This window comes from Pongo pygmaeus, chromosome 6 (genome assembly GCF_028885625.2).
Source record: "Pongo pygmaeus isolate AG05252 chromosome 6, NHGRI_mPonPyg2-v2.0_pri, whole genome shotgun sequence".
In the NCBI taxonomy this organism is placed as follows: domain Eukaryota; kingdom Metazoa; phylum Chordata; class Mammalia; order Primates; family Hominidae; genus Pongo; species Pongo pygmaeus.
The window spans coordinates 39298453-39322167 of NC_072379.2; the positions used below are offsets into that span (position 1 = coordinate 39298453).

A 23715-nucleotide genomic window follows, 5' to 3' on the forward strand; every position below is an offset into this window, starting at 1 on the left:
TACCATGGAGAGCAGCTCAGTGATGGGAGGGGCTTGGGGGAGCAGGCTCAGGGGTGAGGGGACTGAGAACTGTGGTGGGACCCAGAGCCATGGGACCCTGTGCGGGGTCCTCCTGGGGATGCCCCAAAACCAGGCCGAGGTCATGCTAACTGCAGGGAGGCCAGGACTGCACGTGTCCTTTTCCCCTAAGGCTGGTGGTTTGGAAACCAGCACAGGGCCTCTCTGCACAGCCTCGAGGCCTGGGAAGAACCAGGGTTGGGAGTGGTGGACAGGCAGTGATGTCTGCCTGGGTTACAGCAGCACTATCTTCAAGCTGCATCGATGTAATGGGGCAAGTTGCATGTTGGGACCAGGTTACTATACAGTGTTCTTTCTGTTGGGAAGGCATGAAGGCCGAGGGGACCAGAGAGCTGGAAGTGGTTGGGTCGGCTAGGGAAACACTCAGCAGGCAGAGAGGGACATTGGGACGGAGCAGGGTTGTCTCAGGTAGGGGACTGTGTGGGTGAGGTCGTGTGGTCTGGAAGCTCCTGCACAGAGGTGCACGCCAGGAGAGGACGGCCAGGCTCTAGCGGCTATGCCTGGGGGCCACTGGGAGGCTACAGAAGGTGGAGAGACAGAGCTGTGTTCTGGGAGCTCTGGCAGTGCCATGCAGGGACCAGGACCCAAAGGATAACCCTGGGCCAGAGAGTGTGGCATCCGTGTGGTGCCAGGGCCTCCCACATTGGCACGTTCGGGTGTGTTGCCATCTGGGGGCCACTGGCTTCTTAGAGGGACTTGCTTCTAAAAATGAAGACCAGAGAGGTAAAGGACGAGGGAGAACATGGCTGTGTGACGCCATGCATGTGATTCCCACCATGTGCTGGTAACACTGATGAGAGATGCTACCATTTATGCTGGCGTGGTTCTTGGTTTAGGTGTGCTGGCCCATGTCATCATCCTAAGCACCAGTCTTTGCCTTACAGTCGTGTTGACGGAGGTGTCAATAGGTTACATGGCCTGCCCAGGTTCACATGGGACCTGCATATTAGAGCAAAAATCAATGCCCTGAGGTGTGGACTCAGTGTCTCCATACTCTTTGGAGTCACACAGGTGACTCTTTGGAGTCACCCCAACTCAGGTCTGGGGTGGCCTGGGGGAAGGAGCACACACTCTGCAGATGTTGGTCCTGGCTTCAGGTCTGAGTGTGCCATGGGTTGCCTGAGTGACGCAAGTGGGTAAAGGGCAGCGTCTCTGTGAATTTCTCTTCACTCCATCTGTGAGAAGGAAACCCTATCCCAGTGCCTGGCCCAGGGAAGGTGTGAAGAAACGCTCGTCGACATCCACCTTTCAGGTACTAGGGGTGTGACTGAGCAAACAGTTGTCATTCCAGCTTGCCTGAGTAACTCCATCTTTGCATGTCATGAGCTGGGAGTTTGAAGGAGCCTGGAGAGTCCCCCATGAGTAGATTATTGGACTTTACAATACAGCCATATAGCAACCACAACACCACAGCAGGGTAGCAGTTCCTGAACAATAGGTCCAGGTCGATGCATTAAACAAATATATTTGGGAAATTCTGAGTTTACAAAAAAGGCTCTAATGGGAAAAAAACTATCTGTAGTATCACACCTGACTTACTTCACCAAACCTTCTTGAAAGAAGTTACTTGGAAACATTAAAATCAGAAGTCTTTTCTCCTGGATAACAATCTCGTGTAGGTTTGGAGGAGGCTGGAGGCATCTGAGTGTATGTGGAGAAGAGGACTCCATGGCTTAGGTTAACATATAGTAGTCTCTTGAGGTTAATATGTCTTCCAATTGATTGAATTCAATCCTTAGTGATTCCCTGTTCTTGCTGCAAAGAAACAGTTGTAAGGCCTGGAATTTTAGAAAGCCACATCATATTGTCCACCCTCTACTTGGTAAACTCATTACTTTATTTTTTAATATTTATTTATTTTTTTGAGACAGAGTCTTGCTCTGTCGCCCAAGTTGAAGTGCAATGGCGTGATCTCAGCTTACTGCAAGCTCCGCCTCCCGGGTTCACGCCAGCCATTCTCCTTCCTCAACCCAGTAGCTGGGACTACAGGCACCCGCCACCACGCCCGGATAATTTTTTGTATTTTTAGTAGAGATGGGGTTTCACCGTGTTAGCCAGGAAGGTCTCGATCTCCTGACCTTGTGATCCGCCCCGCTCGGCTTCCCAAAGTGCTGGGATTACAGGCGTGAGCCACTGCTCCCAGCCAAACTCGTTACTTTAGGAACACTTTTTTTTTTTTTTTTTTGAGATGGAGTCTTGCTCTGTCACCCAGGCTGGAGTGCAGTGACACAATCTTAGCTCACTGCAACCTCCACCTCCTGGGTTCAAATGATTCTCTTGCCTCAGCCTCCCAAGTAGCTGGGACTATAGGCGTGCAGCTCCATGCCTGGTTAATTTTTGTATTTTTAGTAGAGATGGGGTTTCACCATATTGGCCAAGGTGGTCTTGAACTCCCGACCTCATGATCTGCCCACCTCGGCCTCCCAAAGTGCTGGGATTACAGGCGTGAGCCACCGCGCCCAGCCCAATAACCCATTTTGATTTTGACTTTAGATCCTCTTCAATTCGTTTTATTATAAAAGTTATTTAATTATCATTTTGAAGTCTAAGGAGTTTCATATCTCAACAATAGACCAGTAAAATTCAGTGCATATTTGGGTATTGACAATACAAATTTAAAGTATTTATTAATCTATTCATATTTGATAGGCATCTGGGGCCATTTGTCCATTTTTTTCACAGCTTAAGAACTAAAAAGATGTCAGAAGATTAGGTATAAGCAAAACTGGATACCAGTCTCCCCAGAGCTTTTTACAATTGGGAAGTGACCTTGTAGGAACCCTGCCACACATGAGCAACTGTCCATGAGCAGTGATGAATGGACACTGAAGGGTTAGCTGCAGCATTGGAAACAGGGCAGAGTGAGCCATGCCCTTCCTGGGAGCTCCGCTTCCTCTTCCAGGACGTGCCTCTTGTGCTAGGTAAGCACCAAGCTGGGAGATGGAGCAAGCCTTGAGACTTGCACTTCATTTAGTGTCAAAAGCCTGCACAGTGTAGAGGTGGTCTCTGAACAGCCTGCATGGCAGGCTTTTGGATCTCAGTCCAGGACTTTCTGACCTGATAAAAATCCCATTAAAAAATGCTTACTGGGCCAAGGCAGGCAGATCACCTGAGGTCAGGAGTTCAAGACCAGCCTGGCCAACATGGCAAAACTCTGTCTCTACTAAAGTTACAAAAATTAGCCAGGTGTGGTGGTGCATGCCTGTAATTCCAGCTTCTTGGGAGGCTGAGGCAGGAGAATCACTTGAACCCAGGAGGCAGAGATTGCAGTGAACTGAGACCGCGCCACTGCACTCCAGCCTGGATGACAGAGCAAGCACTCTGGCTCAAAAAAAAAAAAAAAAAAAAAATTATTGCTTACTTCTGTAGCTCTCAGGCACTGCAGCTAAGCAAGGAAGGAATAGTTTCTTCCCTCCCTGGCAGGTATAGAAAACACTGGAACTCTTTTGATTTTAAAATTTAAATTTCAGTATTGACATTTCTCAATAGGAAATGGGTACTTTGGCAAGCGGCAGAAAACAAAAATCACTAGCTCCTAGCAGAGACACATGTACAAGTGTGGTAGCAAAGCAGCTAGTTCCTGGGACATTGTCAGAAGGTTGGGGATGCTGCTGGAGTGCCTGCACTTTGAAGGTGTCCTAGATCCCCCAACCCATATCCATCTCCTCAGCCAGCCAAAGGAGACCAGGGCTGCTAAGCTGGAGCCCTCCTCTTTCAGCTTATATCCATGTGTGAATAGGAAGGATTCTCGCATGTCCAAAAGGCTCATGACATGCCCAGAATGGTACCATCACCTAACCCTGCAAGGGGCATCATTTTCACATCTGTGTGCATGAGGCTTAACCCCATAGATGGTGCGGCATTGCCTGACTGATTGGCGACTACCTTGAGTCTCGCTCACAAGGGGAAACCATAGACTGGAAGCTCTGAGAGCGCTATGTCTACATGAGCCCCTTCTTGCTGGCCTGCCTTCCATCTCATCCCTGGACACAAACTGCTACACAACTTTCTTAATTCTGACTGTAGATGAAGGTTTGTCACAGAGACCTCAGCATCCTGAAGTTACCAGAATCTTTCACTATTTGCAGATTATGTCCTCATTATGAGAAAGACCACCACTTGTGATAGAGAGTTGGGAATAGCATTGCCCAGTGCTCCTCCAGGGGACTTCTGTGCATCCTCCATCATTTATGAGATGAAAATTATATGTGAAGGCTAAGTATTTCCTGAGAAAGTCTTTCATACCAGCACAATAATAATAATAGTGGTGCTGCTGCTGACGGTGGTGATGATCATGGTGATGATGATGGTGACGGTGATGATGGTAATGACTGTGATGATATTGATGGTGGTGATGGATATGGTGATGGTGGTGACTGTAATGATGGTGATGTTGATGGTGGTGATGATGTTGGTGCTGATGGTGATGACCCTTATGATGGTGGTGATGATAATGATGGTGATGATGACAGTGATGATGATGATGATGACGATGATGGTGATGGTGATGACTGTGATATTGATGGTGGATGATGACGGTGATGGTGGTGATGATGTTGATGGTGGTGATAGTGATGATGGTGATGGTGATGATGACAGTGATGATGGTGATGACAGGGATGACGGTGATGATGGTGATGGTGGTGCTGATGTTGACAGTGATGATGGTGATGACCCTGATGTTGGTAATAATGACTGTGATAATGTTGATGGTCATGATGGTGATGATGACACTGGTAATGGGGATGATGTTGATGGTCATGATGCTGATGGTGGTGATGGTGATGATGGTGATGGTGATGATGACAGAGATGATGGTGATGATGGTGATGATATTGATGGTGATGATTGTTTGGTGATGGTGATGATGACAATGATGATGGTGATGACTGTGATGATGGTGATGATGTTGAGGGTTGTGATGATGTTGATGGTGGTGATGGTCGTGGTGATGATGGTGATGATGGTGATGACCCTGATGATGGTGATAACTGTGATGTTGTTGATGGTGGTGATGGTGATAGTGATGATGATAGTGATGATGGTGATGACTGTGATGATGGTGATGATGTTGATGTTGGTGATGATCTTGATAGTGGTAATGGTGATGATGATGACCCTGATGATGGTGATGACTGTGATGATGTTGGTGATGGTGATGGTAAATGACTCTGATGATGGTGGTGATGTTGATGGTGGTGATGATGTTAATGGTGGTAATGGTGATGTTGATGGTGGTGATGGTGATGATGGTGATGGTGATGATGATGATGACTGTGATGATGTTGATGGTGGTAATGGTGATGGTGATGATGACAGTTATGATGGTTATGACTGTGATGATGGTGATGATGCTGATGGTGGTGATGATGCTTTGGTGATAGTGATGATGACGGTGATGACTGTGATGATAGTGATGATGTTTATGGTGGTGTTAGTGATGGTGATGTTTATGATGTTGGTAATAGTAAGAACTGTTACTCTGAGTGCCTACACTGTTTTAGGTACCTTCATTTTCACCGGGACACGTAACAGAGCTCTCATCTCTCTGACTCTGCACCCCATGGCTATGTCCTAATTCCACTAAACTCACACTCTTACACCAGCCAGTAAACCTCTTGAGGGAAGTGCTCATTATTTTTTTTTCCTGGCATGCAGGAAGAGTTCGACATATGTTTGCAAATACAGGGGTTTGGGACAGGCGGAACTGCAAATGATCCTTTTGAGACCTGAATTGCTCTGCTGAATGGGCATTGAGGGGAGATTTATCGCTGGACAGTGTAGAGTAGCCCTGCGCACCCACAAGATCAGAGAGAGACCCTTCAGAGGTGGGGTATCACAAAGCTCTGGTGGCTGAGACCTGGGTGCTCTCTGTGCCAGTGAGCACAGTTTTGTATCCTTCTTGTAGAATGGATGAGATTTGGGGAGTTGGTTTGGGGACATTTTACTCCCCACAAGTGCCTGCCAGCCATGACGCCCTGCTCCCTCACTCTGGTCTGACTTCTGCTGCTACTGGTGTTTTGTGGAAGAGCCCCTGGGTGCTGCTTCCAGGCTCACTGTCCCCGCCCCACTCTGGGTCTCAGCCTGGTTTCAGCCTGCACATGGTGGGTTTTTTGCATCATACCCTTTTAAGTGGGGGAATATTTCAACTGATGATATCCCAGTAACAAAAGAAATGACTCAACCTGTGAAATTTATGATTCCGTGGGTGGCAAAAAGCCAGTTCTGTGGTTTTTTTTTCATACCTTGAGGGCTCTTTGCTTCATGTTGTCAAAATATTTTATTCATGTTACACCAGCCTCCACCCTGTGATGACAGGAACCTGGCAGGCCCTGTTCTGCTTGCAGACAGTGCTGTGGCATTCCCACCAGGCATTTAATGTCCCTCCCAGACTCGGCATCTGCTCTGTTAGTGCTAACCCATGGCTGATAACCTGTGCATCCTAAAGAAAGTTCAGAGCAATGGAAACTGTCAGCTTTTAATAATTGACCATGGAGAGCCTGTTGATTTAAATTGGTGCTAAACCCCAACCAAAGGAACCAAATGTGAAAGCTGGAAGAGCGCTTTAGGATTCAGAAAGCAGCTCATCTGCAAACTCTGATTCCATGGCAGAAGGCTCACAGCCTCACAAAGTGGAGACAGGCAGACAGTCCCACCTCATTTCAACTCCAGAGTTGGGGAACGTGCCGGGGGTGCTCAGCCAGAGCCTCTCAGCCAGGCCTTGTGAGGCAGAGGGATCCTTACCAGGCAGATGGTCTGGAGGAGAGGCGGACCGGGAGAAAGCATAGTGTGCCAGGGAAGTTCAGTGCTGGGGAGTGAGGCTGGAGATGCAGATAGGCCCCACCATGGAGGGCCAGGATGGGGGCCAAGGAGCGTGGCTCTTCCCTGAGGGCAGAGGCGAGCCTCAGGGTCTTGGGCTGGGCCCTTGCTTGCTTTTTTTTTTTTTTTTTTTTTTTTGGCATGGTTACTGTCTTACCAGAGGAGAAGGCACTGAGAAGGTGCACTGAGCCTGGGAGCTCCATTAGGGGCCCAGAGACAATGGAGGATAGCATTTAGGCAGGATGGGGGTGCCATGGGGTGGCTCTGGCCTCCAATTCTGCAGAGGAAAAATCTCAGGAGGGAGGGAGGGAAGTAAGCAAGTGGGCCCCAGTGCCTGCGCCCATAGCAGCTGGACATTGGAAGAATGAAGGGGCCTTGGATTTGGCTATTAGTGATCTGGGTATGGGGGTTTCAGAGCCGTGCTAGGGACACAGGGGATCCATGGTACTTTCTAAAGGTCCAGGTGTCGTTATTTCCATACTGTGTGTTATAACTGAGCAGTCCCCAGTTACAGGCGTCATCCCGCCAGTGCCGGGCCCTCGGAGCATGGGGGAAGACACCAGCGTGCACATCTGAGGTGGAGGATGGAGGAGTGACCGCAGCACCAGGCATAGACACTCCTGGAGCCCTCCAAGGACTCAGGCATCAGCAAGAGACCAGGGCTCATGGCAGCACCTCTGCCTTTCGGGGGCTGTCTCTGGATGGTCACAGTCAGCCCAGGGTCACCTTTTCTCTGAGAGGCGTCCCTTGGCCACCACCGCCTCCAGGCAGCTGGGTGAGGTCCTAGGACCCAGGTCTTATAAGAGAGACTTCCTGGTACTCGCATCAGAGAACCAGGATAAAGGAGATCCTGGAGCCAAGGAGCCAGGGTCCCAGGTGCTGGACATGTGTCTGTGAGGGACTCTTGCTCTTTGTTTGCTACCACAGGCAAAACAAGGCTTTTTCTCCATCTGTGAGCTTCAGTCTCTGGAGGTGGCTGAGAGAGATGGGATATTTATGTGTCTTGAGAACTCTAAAAAGAGACTCCTGCCCAGGGGTCAGGACTAGACACAGCTCCTCTCCACCTTCAGACCCTGATGCTTTAGGGCCGTGGGTATGAACAGGCCATGTGTATGTGAGTGCACATTTAATAACCGAGTCAGCCCACTGCACTACAGGGAGCTCTATGGGTGTCCAATTCGGAAAACATTTTAGAATGAGAAACTCAAGTCTGCTTGGGGAAACTGCCATTGCAATTACTTTCTTTTATTGCATAAAACCAACTTTGAAATTTTAGAGTTGATGAGGCTTTCTATTTGCCCCAGATACTCTCACTCTGCAAAGCAGGGGTCCTTGGTTTCCAACCCTGCCACCTTGACGTGGGCTCTGAAGACACTGCTGAGAGGCTAGGGCCACAGAGGAGAAGGTGCTATCTGGGCCTTCTGGGACTTTGAGGTGTGGATTCCAGGCCACCTTCTGCTCAGTCTACACTGTCCGTGATAGCCACATCAAGGGACCTTCACTGGTTCAGGCTCAAAATGAAGTATCGTTTCTATAACAGATACCTTCTAACGCCGTCTTTACTCTTCTGAGATGAAAGTCATAGCGAATATAACCTCCTTAAGCACATACTAAAAACTAAATTTGACACCCTAACACTCATGTCAAAGGAAAAATAAAAAGAAAGTAATTCGCAATAAAGTCATATGCATTTTGAGGTGAAAATCTTTGGTCTGGCCCACGCTAGAAAACAAATCATCCCTCAGGTTTAAAAAATACTGATTAATTTTTTATTGTGGTGAAATACATATAACATAAAATTTAGCATTTTAATCATTTTTAAGTGTACTGTTCAGTGGTAGTAGGACATTTGCATTGCTGTGCAACCATCTTTACTATGTAGTTTCAGAAATTTGTCATCATCCCAAAGGGAAACCTTATACCCCCTGAAGTCACTTCCCGTCCACACCTCCCCACCAAGCCCCTGGCACTCACTCATCCCCTCCTGTCCCTGGGGATGTGCCTACTATGGACATTTTACATAAATGACATCACAAAATATGTGCCTTTTGTGGCTGGCTCCTGTGACGTGGTGTGTGATGTTTTCGAGCCAGATGTGTTATAGCCCATGTGGGAACTTCAGTACTGTTCCTGGCAGAGTAACATTCCACAGCTGGGATAGAGCACAGTTTGTTTATTCATTCCTCTCTCGATGGAGATTTGGGTTGTTCCCACCTTTGTCCTTGGTGAATGGTGATGCTGTGATCATGGGTGTGCCCTTGTTTGTCTGAACACCTGCTTTCAGTTGTTTGGGGCGTTACCCAGGAGAGGGGTTGCTAGGTCCTGTGGCAGCTCTGTAACTTGTTGGGGAATTTCCCCACTGATGCTTGAAAGTCATTTGGTATCACCAGGTCTCTGGCGTATTTCATTTGTCCCCAGAAGCTCTGCCTAAGCTGCACTGGAAGTGGGCTGGTCTGTGTGACCCTAACGGCCTGAGTGCTGGCTCAGGGGAACTGCTAATTTATGGAATCCTAGGTAGGTGGTGGTAGAATTCTCTCCCTCTGTCAGGGTGGAGCAGTTACAACAAATCCACAGTCTCAGGGACATAAAGCAACATGGTCTTTTTCCAATCATGCCACATGTCCACTGCATTGTGGCTTGACATGGGCCTCATGCCAGGACCTGGGATGAGGGACGAGCCCTCTCTGTGCACCCAAGGCTGCTCACACTCCTGAGAGCACTGCTGGCTCCCACGGCTTCTGCCAAAAGTCACCCGCTGCGTCGCTCCCCACAGTTCATCAGCCTGGTGGACCTGTGGCCACACTTATGTTCAGTGCAGCCCATGTAGCCCTGAAGGTGGACAGCCCTTGTATCCGTACTGAGGCATGGGATAATAAACGCCTCAGTGATTAAAAGAGGAAATATTGGCCGGGCGCGGTGGCTCATGCCTGTAATCCCAACACTTTGGGAGGCCAAGGTGGGTGGATCACGAGGTCAGGAGTTCAAGACTAGCCTGGCCAATATGGTGAAACCTCATCTCTACTAAAAAATACAAAAATTAGCCGGGCATGGTGGCACGTGCCTGTAGTCCCAGCTACTCGGGAGGCTGAGGCAGGAGAATCACTGTAACTCGGGAGGCAGAGGTTTCAGTGAGCTGAGATCGTACCATTTCACTCCAGCCTAGGCGACAGAGTGAGACTCCGTCAAAAAAAAAAAAAAAAAAAAGATGAAATGTTAGTGGAAGAGGCCAGTAAGGTCACGTGATGGGGGGTGATCCAAAAAGAAAACCAATGCATATGAACAGGCAGGCATTGAAGCCTGTACAGAAGCCCCATTGATGGGGTATTTGGGGCGGGGCAGTGTGTGAGGCAGGCAGGGGTCCCCCTTCTGTGGTTTGCAGCTTTTCACATCTGCGCGTAAGGTTACAGTTGACTTACAAAACACGGGATATTGCTGGCATTTCTCATGTTGGAGAGCTTTGTTGTGTGGATGTATCATTTCCCTTTTAAATATGCCTTTTTAGAAGAAATGCCACCACCTAGCCATGGACTTTAGTGTTTCCCAGTGGAAAGAATTTTCAATTTTGCAATCTAAAAAAGGGGACTCCCCCCTTCCGCCTTCTGTTGCAGTTTTGCCGGCGCCTACCCGTTCTCTTAGAATCAGGGTTAGACACGGAGACAGCGCGACTGAGGGAGGGTGGGCCTGGGATGGGAAGGCTCTTCCCTGGGTTGGTCTTGATATGTCCGTCAGAACCCTGGCTAATGATTTCCTGACACATTACGTTGTAAAAAACTGCAAGTTGTGCGGCAGTTTAAGGCTATGCCCTCCACGTGGAAGGGGCTGGTCAATCAGTCCTGTTTCAATTTTGGGAGAAGACTCCTAAAACCATTTCTGGGAGCATTTCAGCTGGGAGGAGTGTTGGGGCATCCTTGTCATGCCACCTGCCTCCTTTTACACACTGTCTTGAAAAGATTCGTGTGTGTGTGTGAATGAGCTGAAGTCTGGAGGCCTCAAGCTCACCGTGAAGCAGTCTTTGCCTGTTATTTGTTTTCACTCCTAGGAATGCAAGGGAGCTTCCAGAGTCTATCAGGCACACCTGTGTGATGTCGCGCTTCATTCCTAGAGGATCACATCAAGATAAATCAGTAGCTTACGGGGACTTTACCTTCTAGTGCCTAGATAGAAAATGAAAGAAGGCATGTTTTAAAATAGGTAATGTTCTAGCATGTCTTGAGTTTTCATCTGTTCTTTTTATTTTTTAAATTAATTAATTAATTTATCATTTGAGATAGGATCTCACTCTGTCACCCACCCAGGCTGCAGTGCAGTTGATGTGATCACAGCTCACTGCATCCTTGACCTCCTGGGCTCAATTGATCCTCTCGCCTCAGCCTCCAGAGTAGTTAGGACGACAGGCATGTGCCACCATGCCTGGATCATTTTTTTTTTTTTTTTTTGTATTTTTCTGTAGAGACCGGGTTTCATCATGTTGCCCAGGCTGCTCTGGAACTCATGGGCTCAAATGATCCACCCTCCTCAGCCTCTCAAAGTGGTGGGATTACAGGCGTGAGCCACTGTGCCCGGCCCCTGTTTTTTCTATGTTTTAATTAACTTATTCATCATCGTATATACTTAAGGTGTTTAACATGATATTTTGTTTGTTATACCTATACATAGGGAGAGGATCACTACAGTCAAACAAATGGACATATCCACCACTTTACCTAGTTACTTTTGTATAAGAGCACCTAAGGTCTATACTCTTAGTCAGTATTGCATCCTGAAGATTTGCTCAGGGAGCGGATTCCATCTCTTTTAGAACAGGGGTTGGACACTTTGGCTTCCATGTTGGAGTCACCTGGGGAGCTTTAAAAATGCAGATGCTAAAAATGTGGGTACCTGCTTCTACCTCCGGAGGGTAGCAGATTGAGTTGGCCCTGGTGGGGCCTGGATGTCAGACTTGCTTTAAAAATGCTCCCCAAATAACGCAGTGCGAATTCAGGGTTGAGACCTGCCGTGATTCTTGAGCTTGGTTGTGTGTTGGAAACACTAGGGAGTTTTTAAAAATACTGACACCTAGGTCTCACCGCTGGAAGTTCTGACTTCACAGGTGAGGCCTGAGCTTCAGGATTTTAGTGATAAAAGGTGGACAACGGCCTTTGAGAACCACTGTTGTATATTTGCAGTTCTCAACTTAGGTGCGTGTCCCAGCCTCCAGGAGAGCTGGCCCTTGGCTCATTGAGGCTGGAACGTGCCACAGGGTGGTTCTAGGATTTGTGACCCTGCTGTGGAATTTAGAGGACAGCCAACAGTCACGTATCGGTTATTAGAGGCAGAGGCAGAGGCAGGTGACCCCATGGGCTGCCTTCTACCTGGGTGCTGGCTTTATTTCACCAGGGCAGAGTGGGCTATGTGACCCCACAGTGGAGAGAATGCGGTGACATGAAGTGTGTGGTGAGTGGGCAGCATGGTGGGTGTCTGCTCCTGGACACTTGACCCATCTTCCTTCCCCTCCCTCCTCCCACTTCCCGGCAGAGGCTTAGGGCCCGGGATCTGCCAGGCCGTGCGCTGGCAAAGATCAGTCTCCAAGAACAGTCTGAATCACAGAATCACAGTTCAGGGTCAACATAAGGTACTGACTTACCAATCAGGATGTGTTATTTCACACTCTCAATTAGTTTACATAATTGGGAGTTCAGTATATTTGGACAAGGTGGAAAGTTGCCCAAGAGCTTTGTGGGTGTTTTAAACAAAATTTAAAAAACATTTTCTGGCTAAGTGATCTGAGAAGCCCCCTCCTGCACTTCAGACTGCTCAGCAGAGATTTGATGGCAACAGTGCTGACCCCCAGCCTGGGCTGAGTTCAGTCCCACATGTGTTTAGTGCAGCACCCAGTGTCTTGGCCTGAATCCCTGATTCTCCAGGGCTCTGACAGTGATGCATCCCCTTCTCACGAGGCCCCTGGGTGCCCCCAGTCAAGGACTGGCTTTCCTGCTCTTTCCTCAGAGCACGTGAGGATTCTCTGTCAGGACCGTCACCCACCCTGTCATGGTGGCTTTGGATAAGGCATGTCGTAGGATGCACCTGGGGCTGAGGCCCCACCATCCCCAGCTCCTCCTGTGGGGCTGGAATGACTGAGCGTCCTCCTGCCTCCCAGGCTCGGTGTCCTTTTGCACCCTGTGGTGAATCCCAGATCCTGCTGGGCGTGGCGGAGTCTCAGGTGACCCTGTGCAACCTGCTGGCTGGGCAGCCCTCAGCACGTTTCCTTATCTGTCCTTGACGCCGGCTCCACCCATGAATAACAGTGAGACTGCTAAATGAGAAAACATGCTGGTCTTTGGGAGTGGCAGTGTAGGGGACTTTGGGGCATGTGTCCCATTTTATACTCAAGGTCACGTGGTTCCCGAGGCTCTGAGTGGGTAGCACTCAGTGTCTGGAGGGAAGGAGGCTTGGGTGAAGACAGCTAAATGCCTGGTGTGGGGACTGGCCAAGGAGATGGGCAGCGTCCAGTCATGTGACCTTTGGAGACCATGTTACCCTGTCATGTTTTGGTGGACAATGAGTGTGTCACTGCGACAAGAGGGGTACAAGGCTGTGTAAAGAAAAAGCCACTGCCTGTCCCTCCCTCCACAGAGACCCCAGCTGCATGGAGTGGGTGAAGCTGCACATCATCTGCAGATCACCGGGGTCTGTATTCACTGGGGGTTTCAAGGGGCCTGAGATGTCTGCACTCAGTATTCATGGCCTTTGTAAGAAGAGGATGCAGGATTTTTTTTTTTTTTTTTTTTTTCTGGCTGAGAACTGGCAGGGAAGTAAGGGCAGCTCTTCCCCAGCACCTGGGCCTCAGGCTGGGAGCAGGGTGAGCACAGGTGTGAGAGATCAGAATGTGGGTGCCATGGGTGCAGGCAGATGCAGGTGCCCCCCCACCCCGCCCAGGGCTTTGGGAGCTGCCCTTTGCCCGTGAACATCCCTGTGTGGGAGCTTGGGTTTTGTTCCCTTTCTCCTTGGTTTTTCTGAGAAGGGGTACCTTGGGGGAGCTGGGGATAGGAGGGCGGATCGCCCAGAGCCCTGCAGGTGCTCTCCAGTGCTGGCAATGTCCCTCTTGTCCCCTTATCAGCCCCTCCCAGAGGTGACAGCCATCTGCGTGGTGGCAGCTCTCTCCTGCTCCCGTGAGGTCTCCTTTTTCTTCTCTTTTCCTGGATTTGACTTCTTAACTGAACAGAAAAATATGTAGGCATGGACAGTTTTGTAGTAGTGTTCAGAGAATAGGCCTTAACAATATCATTATTCAATTCACGATTTCATTGTTCAAACTGCCTAATCTCATTGCATTACAGCCAGTTCTTTGTTGTACCTTGGAATGTGTGTGTGTGTGTGTGTGTGTGTGTGTGTGTTTTGTCCTCTGTGTTTGTTTGTTTCTTTTGATGCGTATAATGTAATATTCTTGGTGAAGGCCGTACCTCCCCTTTCTGCAGGTGTGAGTGGGAGGGCTGCAGGTTGCGGAGTGAGACCTGAGGCTACACTGCTGGCCCCTGCAGTTTTACCAGAAGCTCAAGGATAGGATGGTTGTAGGGCGAGGCCCCTTGTGGTCCCAAGCAAGACCAGGGCAGCTGAGGAGGGTGGAGGAGTGGAGGAGTGGAGGAGGAGGGGTGCTGGGCTGTGGTAGAAGGGAGGCCAGGGGACAGGAAGAGACTGCCTCAGGTGCTGGGCATTTCACGTTGATGTGAAGTGTGTAAGAAGTAATTGTGGACTCAAACAATTAAATGATTCCCTCGGGGAGTGCTCAGGAATTAAGCCTCAGTGAGGAAAAAGAAATGTAAAAGTCATGTGTGTCTCCATTGAGATATGTGGCTCTTCACAGGTTCCAGGGAGTACATATGTTTCTATGTGTTTTTCTAATCTTCTGCAATGATAGAACATCATACTAAAGAAAACTATAAATCAGTCACTTTGGAAGAGAGATTTGGGGTAGAGAGAGAGTGTTTTACCAAGTGCTAGGGCCTCCTTTGGGTTTAATTCAGAAGTCAGTGCCTCAGCGCCGGGGCTCCTAACCTGTAGCCTGGGCTCACCTGTTCACCCCTCACCTCCTTACCTCTCAGGGCCAGGGCTCACCTGTTCACCCCTCACCTCTTCACCCCTTCAGAGCTCACTGACTTAGCAAAGAAGTACTGAACCCTCAGGGTGTCTCAGCTTGGACAGACTTTGGAGCTGAATAAGACCTGATCCTTGTCCCCACCTGGGACAGCTGGCTGCTACCGCCTCTGTCCTCAGAAAGCAATCCAAGAGCTCTCTGAGCTGGCAGTGCAGAGGTACGGAGCTTGCTGTTTATGCAGACCTTCTCTGGAGAGGTGAGCATTGATCCTGGTAGGCAGCGTACCAGAGCTAGCAAATGAACCGCCTGAGGAAATGTCCCCAAGCTGTGGCCTCTCATAGGTCACCCAGACATCAGAGTGTGAAGCAAAAGTGCTTTGCTTTTCCCACCTCTGCCCTACCTGCAGCCACCTGAAAAGAGTGGTTCTGGAAGTCCCTGGTGTAACTTTGATGTAGCACATGGGCCATGGGCTCTGTGTGCACACTCGAGACCCAGCCCAAGTCACCACTGCCATGGAGTCACCTGTGGACCCAGGGGCTGGGCTAGTCAGAGCAGTGGATGGGATGAGGATCTGGGGAACTTGAGTGGAGGGGCAGCTCTCAGTGAGAAGAGGGTGCCTTTGGCTGCACCTACCCCTGGAAGGGAGCCAGGAAGCAACCCCTCTACAGTGGAGATGCTGATGGGTGGCCTCGTCCTGGAGAAGGGGCCAGGATGGAAAGGACGGACCTCCAGGAACAGCCAGCGCCCTGGCTTCCTGACAGGCAGCTCCCAGGTGGGGAGAAGGGCTTGTTTGACACAGGTGTGAGGTTTGCAGATACAGGGTGATGAGGTGGGGCCAGTATTCAGAATGCAGAACCTGACCCTCCACCATCACGGACCACCCGTCTCTGAGCAGCACATGCAGCTGTGGGGCCGTGTTGGAGCACAGGGTGGGTGTGAGTGAGGGTGTGAGACTGTGCGTGAGTGGGAGTGTGAGAATGAGTGTGAGACTGTGTGAGGCTGTCTGTGAGTGTACACGACTGAGACTGAGTGTGAGTGTGACAATGTGTGTAACATGAGAAACACTGTGAAGACTGTACGTGAGTGCCAGTGAGTATAGTGTAAGTATATGAGAAAGTGTGAGAGCATGAGTGTGTGTGTCTGCTTGTGACTGTTGTGTGAGTGTGGGTGAGAGTGTTAGTGCGAGGGTGTGTGAGTGTAAGAGTGTGTGAGAGACTGTAAGAGTGTGAAGTGTGCAGGTGTGTGAGTGACGTGGGTGTAAGAGTGTGTGTGCAAATGCATGAGTGGCTGAGTCTGCATGAGTGTTATGAGAAAGTGTGTGTAAGAGACCATGTGAGAGTGAGTGTTCATACATGTGTCTACAAGTGTGTGGGTGTGAAAAAGTGCCGGAGACTGGGAGCACATGGGAGTTTGACTGTGTGCATGTGAGTGTGTGGGTGTGTGCCTGTGAGAGAGATGTGGGGTGTGTGGGAGGGGCAGCCCCAGCCTCCAGGGCGCACTCCTAGTGTGGTCCATTTTTCACGGACAGGGGCCTATTTTGGAATCCCACTCTGAGCTTAGTTCCTGCTCACTGTCGCACCCGTGCCCTAGGGCCTTCCTTGGTTCTTTCTTGTACACAGCAGACATAGGTGCCGTGGCCTGGCTTCCATCACCATCTCTGCCCTAGACGTTGTGCACGGGTTAAAGGGAGGCAGCGCCTGGTGGAACGTCCTGGGCCTGGACGTGGCACCGGGGCCTTGACTGGATTCTGTCCCACTACTGGGCTTCCTGGGCATCTACCTTGGACCCAGCGTGGAGTCTCACGTTCAAGTTGTCTTGCCTGAAGAAGACAGCTAGTGGGCCTGCCTTGGGTCTCTGTTGAACAATTAAAGAAGCACAGAGATCCCCTTTGTCAAATAATTAAAGAAGGGAGAGAGAGACCCCTGCTGCAGGGCGCCTTGCATTGTAACCTCTGGGAAGCATAAGCCCTGCTCGCTATAAATGAGAATGTCACTTCCACATCTCCTCTGAGCATATTGGTCCAGAAAACTACCTCCCACATTAATTTTCATATGGCTATCAGACACGGGAGATTTATCAGAGAGAAGGAAAAGTGTAATGATCAAACACGTGAGTTTTTGAGAATACAGGAATTAATACTAATGCAAAATTAGAACGGGATTTGGGGAAATCCAGTACAGCAGCACAGAGTACTACAAAATAAAAGAAGCTTTGTTCCTCTCGAAGGTAATCTCTGTGTTGTTTCCCTAATTTTAAAAAGTAATACATATTACTAGCGAAAACACTGAAAGATAGAAAGATTTATGAAAAAATATGAATAGTGCTTAGAATTACACAACCCAGAGAGAAGCTCTTATGAGCATTTGAGGACATTTTCTTAGTTTTTAAAATAAAAATGAAACCACACTACACATGCATCTTTGCCCACTGTCTTTTGTCACTTAATGTTGTAGCGTGTTTGTCGACTTCAAGTTCCATAAAACTTGACTTTTAATGACAACGTAAACAGTCCATTTTGAGTGTGGCCCATTATAACACTTACTGCCTGCAACTGTGTGCCAAGCCCTAGCTTTTGCTGCATTATCTGTAGGATCCGCTAAGCCAGCTTTGTGTCGTTCTCATTTCATTCTGGAGATGGCTTTGCAGACCCGTCCCCTGTGAGCAGAGAGGCAGAGTCCACCCCTGCCAAGTGGCCCCAGGCTGGCCTCTGAGTGAGCATCTACTGCTGGTGACAGGACATGGGTTCGATGGCAGCTCCCGCCAGTCCGGTAGCAACGCCTTGAGCAAGCTGCCCTCTCTGTTCTTTGACCTTCCCTGTAGCCAAGGACGCTCAGATGGGAAGAACTTGAAAACTGTCCCTCCTTCCTTTTCTCTAGACTGCTGTGCACTCAGACCCTTTGGAAATGCACCCCCACCAGGTTCCCTGCTGGACCCCATGTATTTACTTAGACACTTGGCAGATTTTCTAAGACTGGGAAGAATAAACCATTGTTAAATCTGAAATTCACACGAGAGACAGAAGAATTTGTGAAGCCTTTGCTGGCTGCCCCATCAGGACATGTCCAGGAGGAAGAGTGCCCCTTCCTCAGCAGGATGAGGGTAGCCATCTTGGTCCCAGGGGCCCCTCTGTCACCACAGGCAGTGGAAGTGGGCAGTGCCTCCCGGGGCTCGTGGGGCCCCTGTCTGCCCTGTGTAGGCTTTTTGAGGTGGGAAGGGATGGAAGGGAAGGAAAGGCACCAGTGGGTAAGGAAGAGTGACCACAGAGGAATAGAGTTGGTAGGTGTGGATTTTAAAGTCAGATACATGTGGTGACAAATCATTGCTCTCTGCTGACTTGCTGTGTGGTGTAGGATGAGTACTCAGACCTGAGCCTCCGTTCTCCTTGTCTGCAAAAAAGACATAGCAGGCTGCCTTCATGGAGTGATAATGGGCTTTTCTCTATGAGAGCACCTGCCCAGGCTTAGACTGTCACTGTTGCTGGATAAATGTTGGTCTCCTGTTTTTCTTTCTTTTGTGACTACCTCCTGGGCAGATGTGGGTGCATCCTAGCATGTAGTAGTGTTGCAATATCTTAAACCCTGTCTCTTTTTGTCCTGTTTTTTCCTGGCATTTCAAACTTCTCATTTCCAAGGTTTGCAGTCCGAGAGGAAGGGATCTCCACACCCCACAGAGGCCTGAGCCTTGCTGACCTTGTGTGCCTGTGTCTTTTCCCTTTTGGGAATGGAAAGCAGGACCCTGCAGGGCTGATGCCACACTTTCTGTATAGGCCACATCCTGGAATCCAGGGCCCGGTGGCCCTGCTTTTGCAGGTGCCTTGACTCCCCCATTCTTCCTGCGCTTGCAGAGCCTCTTTGTGGCCTCAGACTCACAGCCGCTCTCCGTCGCCGAGTTCCCTCAGTTGTGGAAACCATCTTACTCCTGGTGGTCCCAGTGGCAGGATACTGAGAAGTATTGATCCATCCAGAGGGAGAAGCATGTAGTTCTGCTTAACCAGACATGGTGCCACACAGATTTTAGCACAAGCACCGGAGGTGGGATAGTAAGAATATATTTTTTTGAGACTTTTTTAAAATGAAGATTGATTTTTTTTTTGAGACTTTTTTTGAATGAAGAACATTCTGTTTTTCATTGTAATTCTTTGGGGAGAGAGAGAATTGAGGAACAGTTTCAAATCCATGTGTTCAACAGGGACATTTCTGGGGCCAGCTCACAGAATGCCTGTGTTTCAGAGCCTCGTCTGGTGTGGGAGGCCCAGGACGGAGCCCACTGTTGGCTCCATGTCAGCTCATGCACAGATTGTATTCCTTAGCTGCTCTGAAGGAGACATGTTGAAGGAAACCTCCAAGTTGAAAGGTTAGAAGAAGTCTAAGCGTCCTGCATTGAGACTTATGTTTTAGTCCTGGAAATTCCTTTTCGGACCCTGTTATGACCTGGATGTGCCTTCGAGTGCAGCTGCAAGGCTGTGCTGGCTGTTGTCAGCTAACCCTAATGGGACCTCAGTTTCTGAAGCCAGTGAGTTTCCAACCTCAGGCCTGAGGTCAGAGTGCGTTAACATGCACTTCCCAGCCGCCTTCTCTAGATCAAAGAGAACACTTGACGACACTGTCCACAGTTTTCTTTATTATTATTACTATTTTTAGGTGAGACATAATAATTGTACATATTTATGGGGCACAGTGTGATATTTTGATAAATGTATACAATGTACAATGCTCAAATCAGGGTGATTTACATAGCCATTTTTTCTGTGTGCTTCATGCAACACTACATGTTGGAATGATATTGCCTGTCATCTTTGATAAAACACCACATATTATCTTGCATGTTGAACAGAAGTACTATTCCCTCCCCTTTGAAAATTACCTCTCTGGAAGTGACCTCTGAAGTTCTAGGCTGTGAGTGGACTGTAATGTCAGTACAGGGCAGTGGAGCTCCCGGTGCTCTCCACAGATAGGTCCTCCCTGGTGGAATGATTTCCCTTGAGGCCAGAGGCATGGCTCCTTTTTCCAGGGAGGGGATCAGGCTCTCAGTCACTTGCCTGTGGCCATGACTCTTCCTTTCTGTCACTAACACCCAGGGCTATCGCCTGCTACGTTGACTGCTTCAGGAACAAACTCCACGTCTCAGCTGAGTACCAGGTGGTGCGTGGGGCCAGCCCAACTTTGTGACCTCACACCTCCGCTAGCCCTCTTTAAACTCATTCTTGGAATGGCTGCAAATGCGTGTGTGTGTTGAAGAGCACTGGAGTGAGGGTGGTCCCCTCCCTGGCCTGCAGCACTTGCGTCCTCTGGAGGGTGGTGAATGCAAGGACGAGGACCACTGCACCATGGGGATGAGGGTGCTGTAGTGAGGGGCTGCTGTGTGAGTAGGACTCTCAGATATGCCATTTCATTTCATTTAATCCTCCCCCTTGTGGGAGGGAAAAGAGAGCAAACATTATGTTCATTTTACCCATAAAGAAATGGAGGCTGAGGATGTCCTGCAGCTGGTGAGGGATACACGTGAGACCCCAAATCCCAGGTCCTAATGCACACTTCTTCCTCCTTCTTTCCCTGGATCTGTGGAGGGAGCTGATGGGAACCGAAGAGAGGATGGAAGGAAGAGGTGGAAGGTTGCTTGGAAGGACCTGGGTTTGGATCTCCCTTGCTTGGTCGCTGTTGTGTGGTGCTGAGCAGACGTCCCATGGGACAGGGAGGGTGGTGTCCAGCCTGGCTCAGCCCAGGAGCCTCCTTAAGCCCCACCTGAGTGGCACCTAGTAGCTGGTAGGGCCGGGCAGTGGAGCCCCCCATGCTGCAGACAGAAACAAGAACCCTTACAGCAGTCCTGCTGCTCCTCTCAGGCAGGCATGGTGGGTCGACGTCTTGTCGCTCTCTGTGGGACCTTCTCTTTTTCATGCCAACCTTTGCATTCCTGTGAGCTTCTGAAGTCTCTGGATGTAGGAGGTGTCAGTGGCATATCATGGGCTCAGCACGACTGTATGTCACTATCATGATGTATTTCACTTTGGAGGGCGGCCATCAACCAATTTGGAACAAAGTCATTCTAAGAGGAGCCTTATGTGGGCCACTCATGTTTATGAATCAAACTCCATTTTTCAGTGAAGTGCTACTCTGCACTCTACACTTACAGGGAGTATGTATTTATAGTTTAAATCTGAACTGTAGGGGACAGTGTTGTTGGGTTTGAATATTCAGACTATGTCATCAATAGAAACATTCTTCTTTTAATAGCCGGCAGCAGGTTTTTCCTGACTGCCAAATGATAAGAATCCCTGGGAAGAGGTTTTAGAAAATTAGATCCCAGCCTGACCCCCATTTTCCCAACACAAAGAGAACAGAATTTGGTCAAGAGTGGGGACCCCGGGGATCTGTGTCAGGAATAACCACCTGTGGTGTTTCTGGCAAGGAAAGAGTGGGAAGGTGAATGTTTATTGTTGATGCTTGAAATAATAGGTTTTTTCCCTGTCCAGAATTTCTCATTGCTAAGATTCAAATTATCATAGTCGGGCCACGCTCTGCCCGAGGTCACTGCAGGTGTGTGGTTCTCAGGGCACTCTGGTCCTGACAGGACACCAGGGGTGGCATGCCGGGGCCTCCTTCCCAGCTGGGTCATCGTCAGTCCCACCCAGCATTCCATCCAGGCACTGTCCTTTCCCAGCACTGCGAGTGAGTCCGGGTGCTTGGTCCTATCTCCAAGTGGCCTGTTCTGGAAGGAGCATGCTGGCCTGGGGAAGCTGCACATTTCCAAGGCTGTGGTCTTGTTCATCCCTGAGAGTCTGAGAATGCCCTGGGTTTCCCATCAGCTGCCTTCAGCAACCACAGCATCTTCCCAGAGCAGTGGTGACCAGGATGCAGCATACAGCACCTTTGAGAAGCAGCAGGCAAGATTTAAGGAAGGGGCGCTTCACTCCGCCTTGAGGAAGCGCCCTGCAGCCCGCTTGTCTCCCTTTTAACAGGCTCCTCTGCTGAACAGCCCCTGGGCGGGAGACTCAGGAAGCTGAGCCTGGGGCAGTACGACAACGACGCTGGGGGGCAGCTGCCCTTCTCCAAATGTGCATGGGGAAAGGCTGGTGTGGACTATGCCCCGAACATGCCGCCATTCCCCTCACCAGCGGACATCAAAGAGGTATGTGCCACAGCCAGGTCCCAGTTTCTGGGCCCATTCCACTCCCTTCCTTGTCCTGGAGCCCCGAGTGAATGGGAATGACCAGGCCTTGTCCCTGAATACAGCTCACATTACCCTCCGCACCCGCCTTCTGTCCTGGTTCCACAAATGTGGTCATGGCTCCCCTGTACCTGGCAAGCGGTGTGGCTGGGAGAGCACAGTGTGCAGTCAGCTGGCCTGGGTAATGCACTCCAGAGATAGCTATGCTGGTGAGGCCACCTCACTCAGGGCACCCGAGCCTCTATGTTCTAATCTGTAGAATGGGCACAAGGAGCACAGCATGTGGGTGGGTTGTGTGGGTTCAAGGTAGGGCTCTTATAGGCCTGGCCTTAGCCATTCTCCATAGCCCGACAGCAGCAGCCAGTGGCACACACAGCCTTCCTTCAGGGTCATCACAATCACACAGGGTCCTCAGTCCTCCCTCTGAGACCTTCCTAGGAGGTGACCCACAGGTGAGGGCCACAGACGAGAGCTTCTTGCTCTTTCAAGAGGCCTAGGTAAGGCTTCTAGTCAGAATGGATGTAAAGCAGGTCAGTGTATCCAAAACGATTAATATTTTAGACATGGGTAGGATTTCTTTTCAAGTTGGCAGAGTTGGAAGCTACAGAATTCACAAGAAAAAAAAGCTATTCATAGTCTTGACTCACAAGCGAAACCACTGTTAATATTTAGAATATTTCCGCCCGGCCTTTTTTCTATGCTATGTATTTAAAATACTACGTGTTTTTATGCATCTGTGAATATATTAATACCACGGGTAAGGACTGTTTTATCCAGCTTTTTCGCTTAATATTGAGATACTCATTCACCTGTACTATTACAAACTCTGTCTACTTCACTTATTAGCTGTATATTGTATTAGAAGGATGGGCCATAAGATACCTTCCATTTCCTTTACTGTTGAACGTGAAAGTGTTTTCCAGTTTTCCGTGACTAGGAGAGGCGGGCTGGTTTTGTGTGGTGGATCCAGACCTCAGCCTCCTTGTCCTACTGTCAGAGGAGGGGTTTGCTCAGTGGGCCAGCCTGGGGAAGCCACAGCCACAGCTGTTTGGAGGGGCCTTCACTTGACTCCCTGTTCTCACATTCTACTCCCTGTGCCAATTTCAGACGATGACCCCTGGCTATCCCCCGGACCTCGATATTATCGATGGCAGAATTTTAAGTAGCAAGGAGTCCGTGTGTTCAACTCCAGCATTTCCTGTGTCTCCAGAGACACCTTATGGTAAGAACGAAGTAACACTAGCTGCATGCTGCTCCATGCCCAAGGAGGGTGACAACAGCCCCTTGCTCTGCTTTCTTTTCCAGTGAAAACAGCCCCGCGCCATCCTCCATTCAGTCCACCTGAGCCCCCGCTGAGCAGCCCAGCCAGTCAGCACAAAGGAGGACGTGGTAAGAAATCCACCTGTGAGTCACAGGCACGCGGCAGCTCAGGCGCTGCATCGCAGGGTCGCCATTTTTACAGAGAAGAACTCTTACGCAGAAATGTTTCCATTTGTGTCATATCTCAGAAGCCTTGGATGAGGACGGATCTTGCTGGGGAAGATGTAGGGATGTGGCCGTGAAATCCACTGTGTGGTGGCAAC

General features: G+C 49.6%; 1 protein-coding gene across 17 annotated transcripts in view; it reads left to right on the forward strand.

The window, feature by feature from the left end:
* Window positions 1-23715, forward strand: part of TNS3 (tensin 3) — a 308196-nt gene that overhangs the window by 214446 nt on the left and 70035 nt on the right. For all 17 annotated transcript variants that reach the window (XM_063667331.1, XM_063667329.1, XM_063667338.1 and 14 more), the window contains 3 exons: window positions 21924-22093; window positions 23240-23354; window positions 23438-23521. In XM_063667331.1, coding sequence (XP_063523401.1) covers window positions 21924-22093; window positions 23240-23354; window positions 23438-23521 — 369 coding nt within the window. The remainder of the gene's footprint in view (window positions 1-21923; window positions 22094-23239; window positions 23355-23437; window positions 23522-23715) is intronic.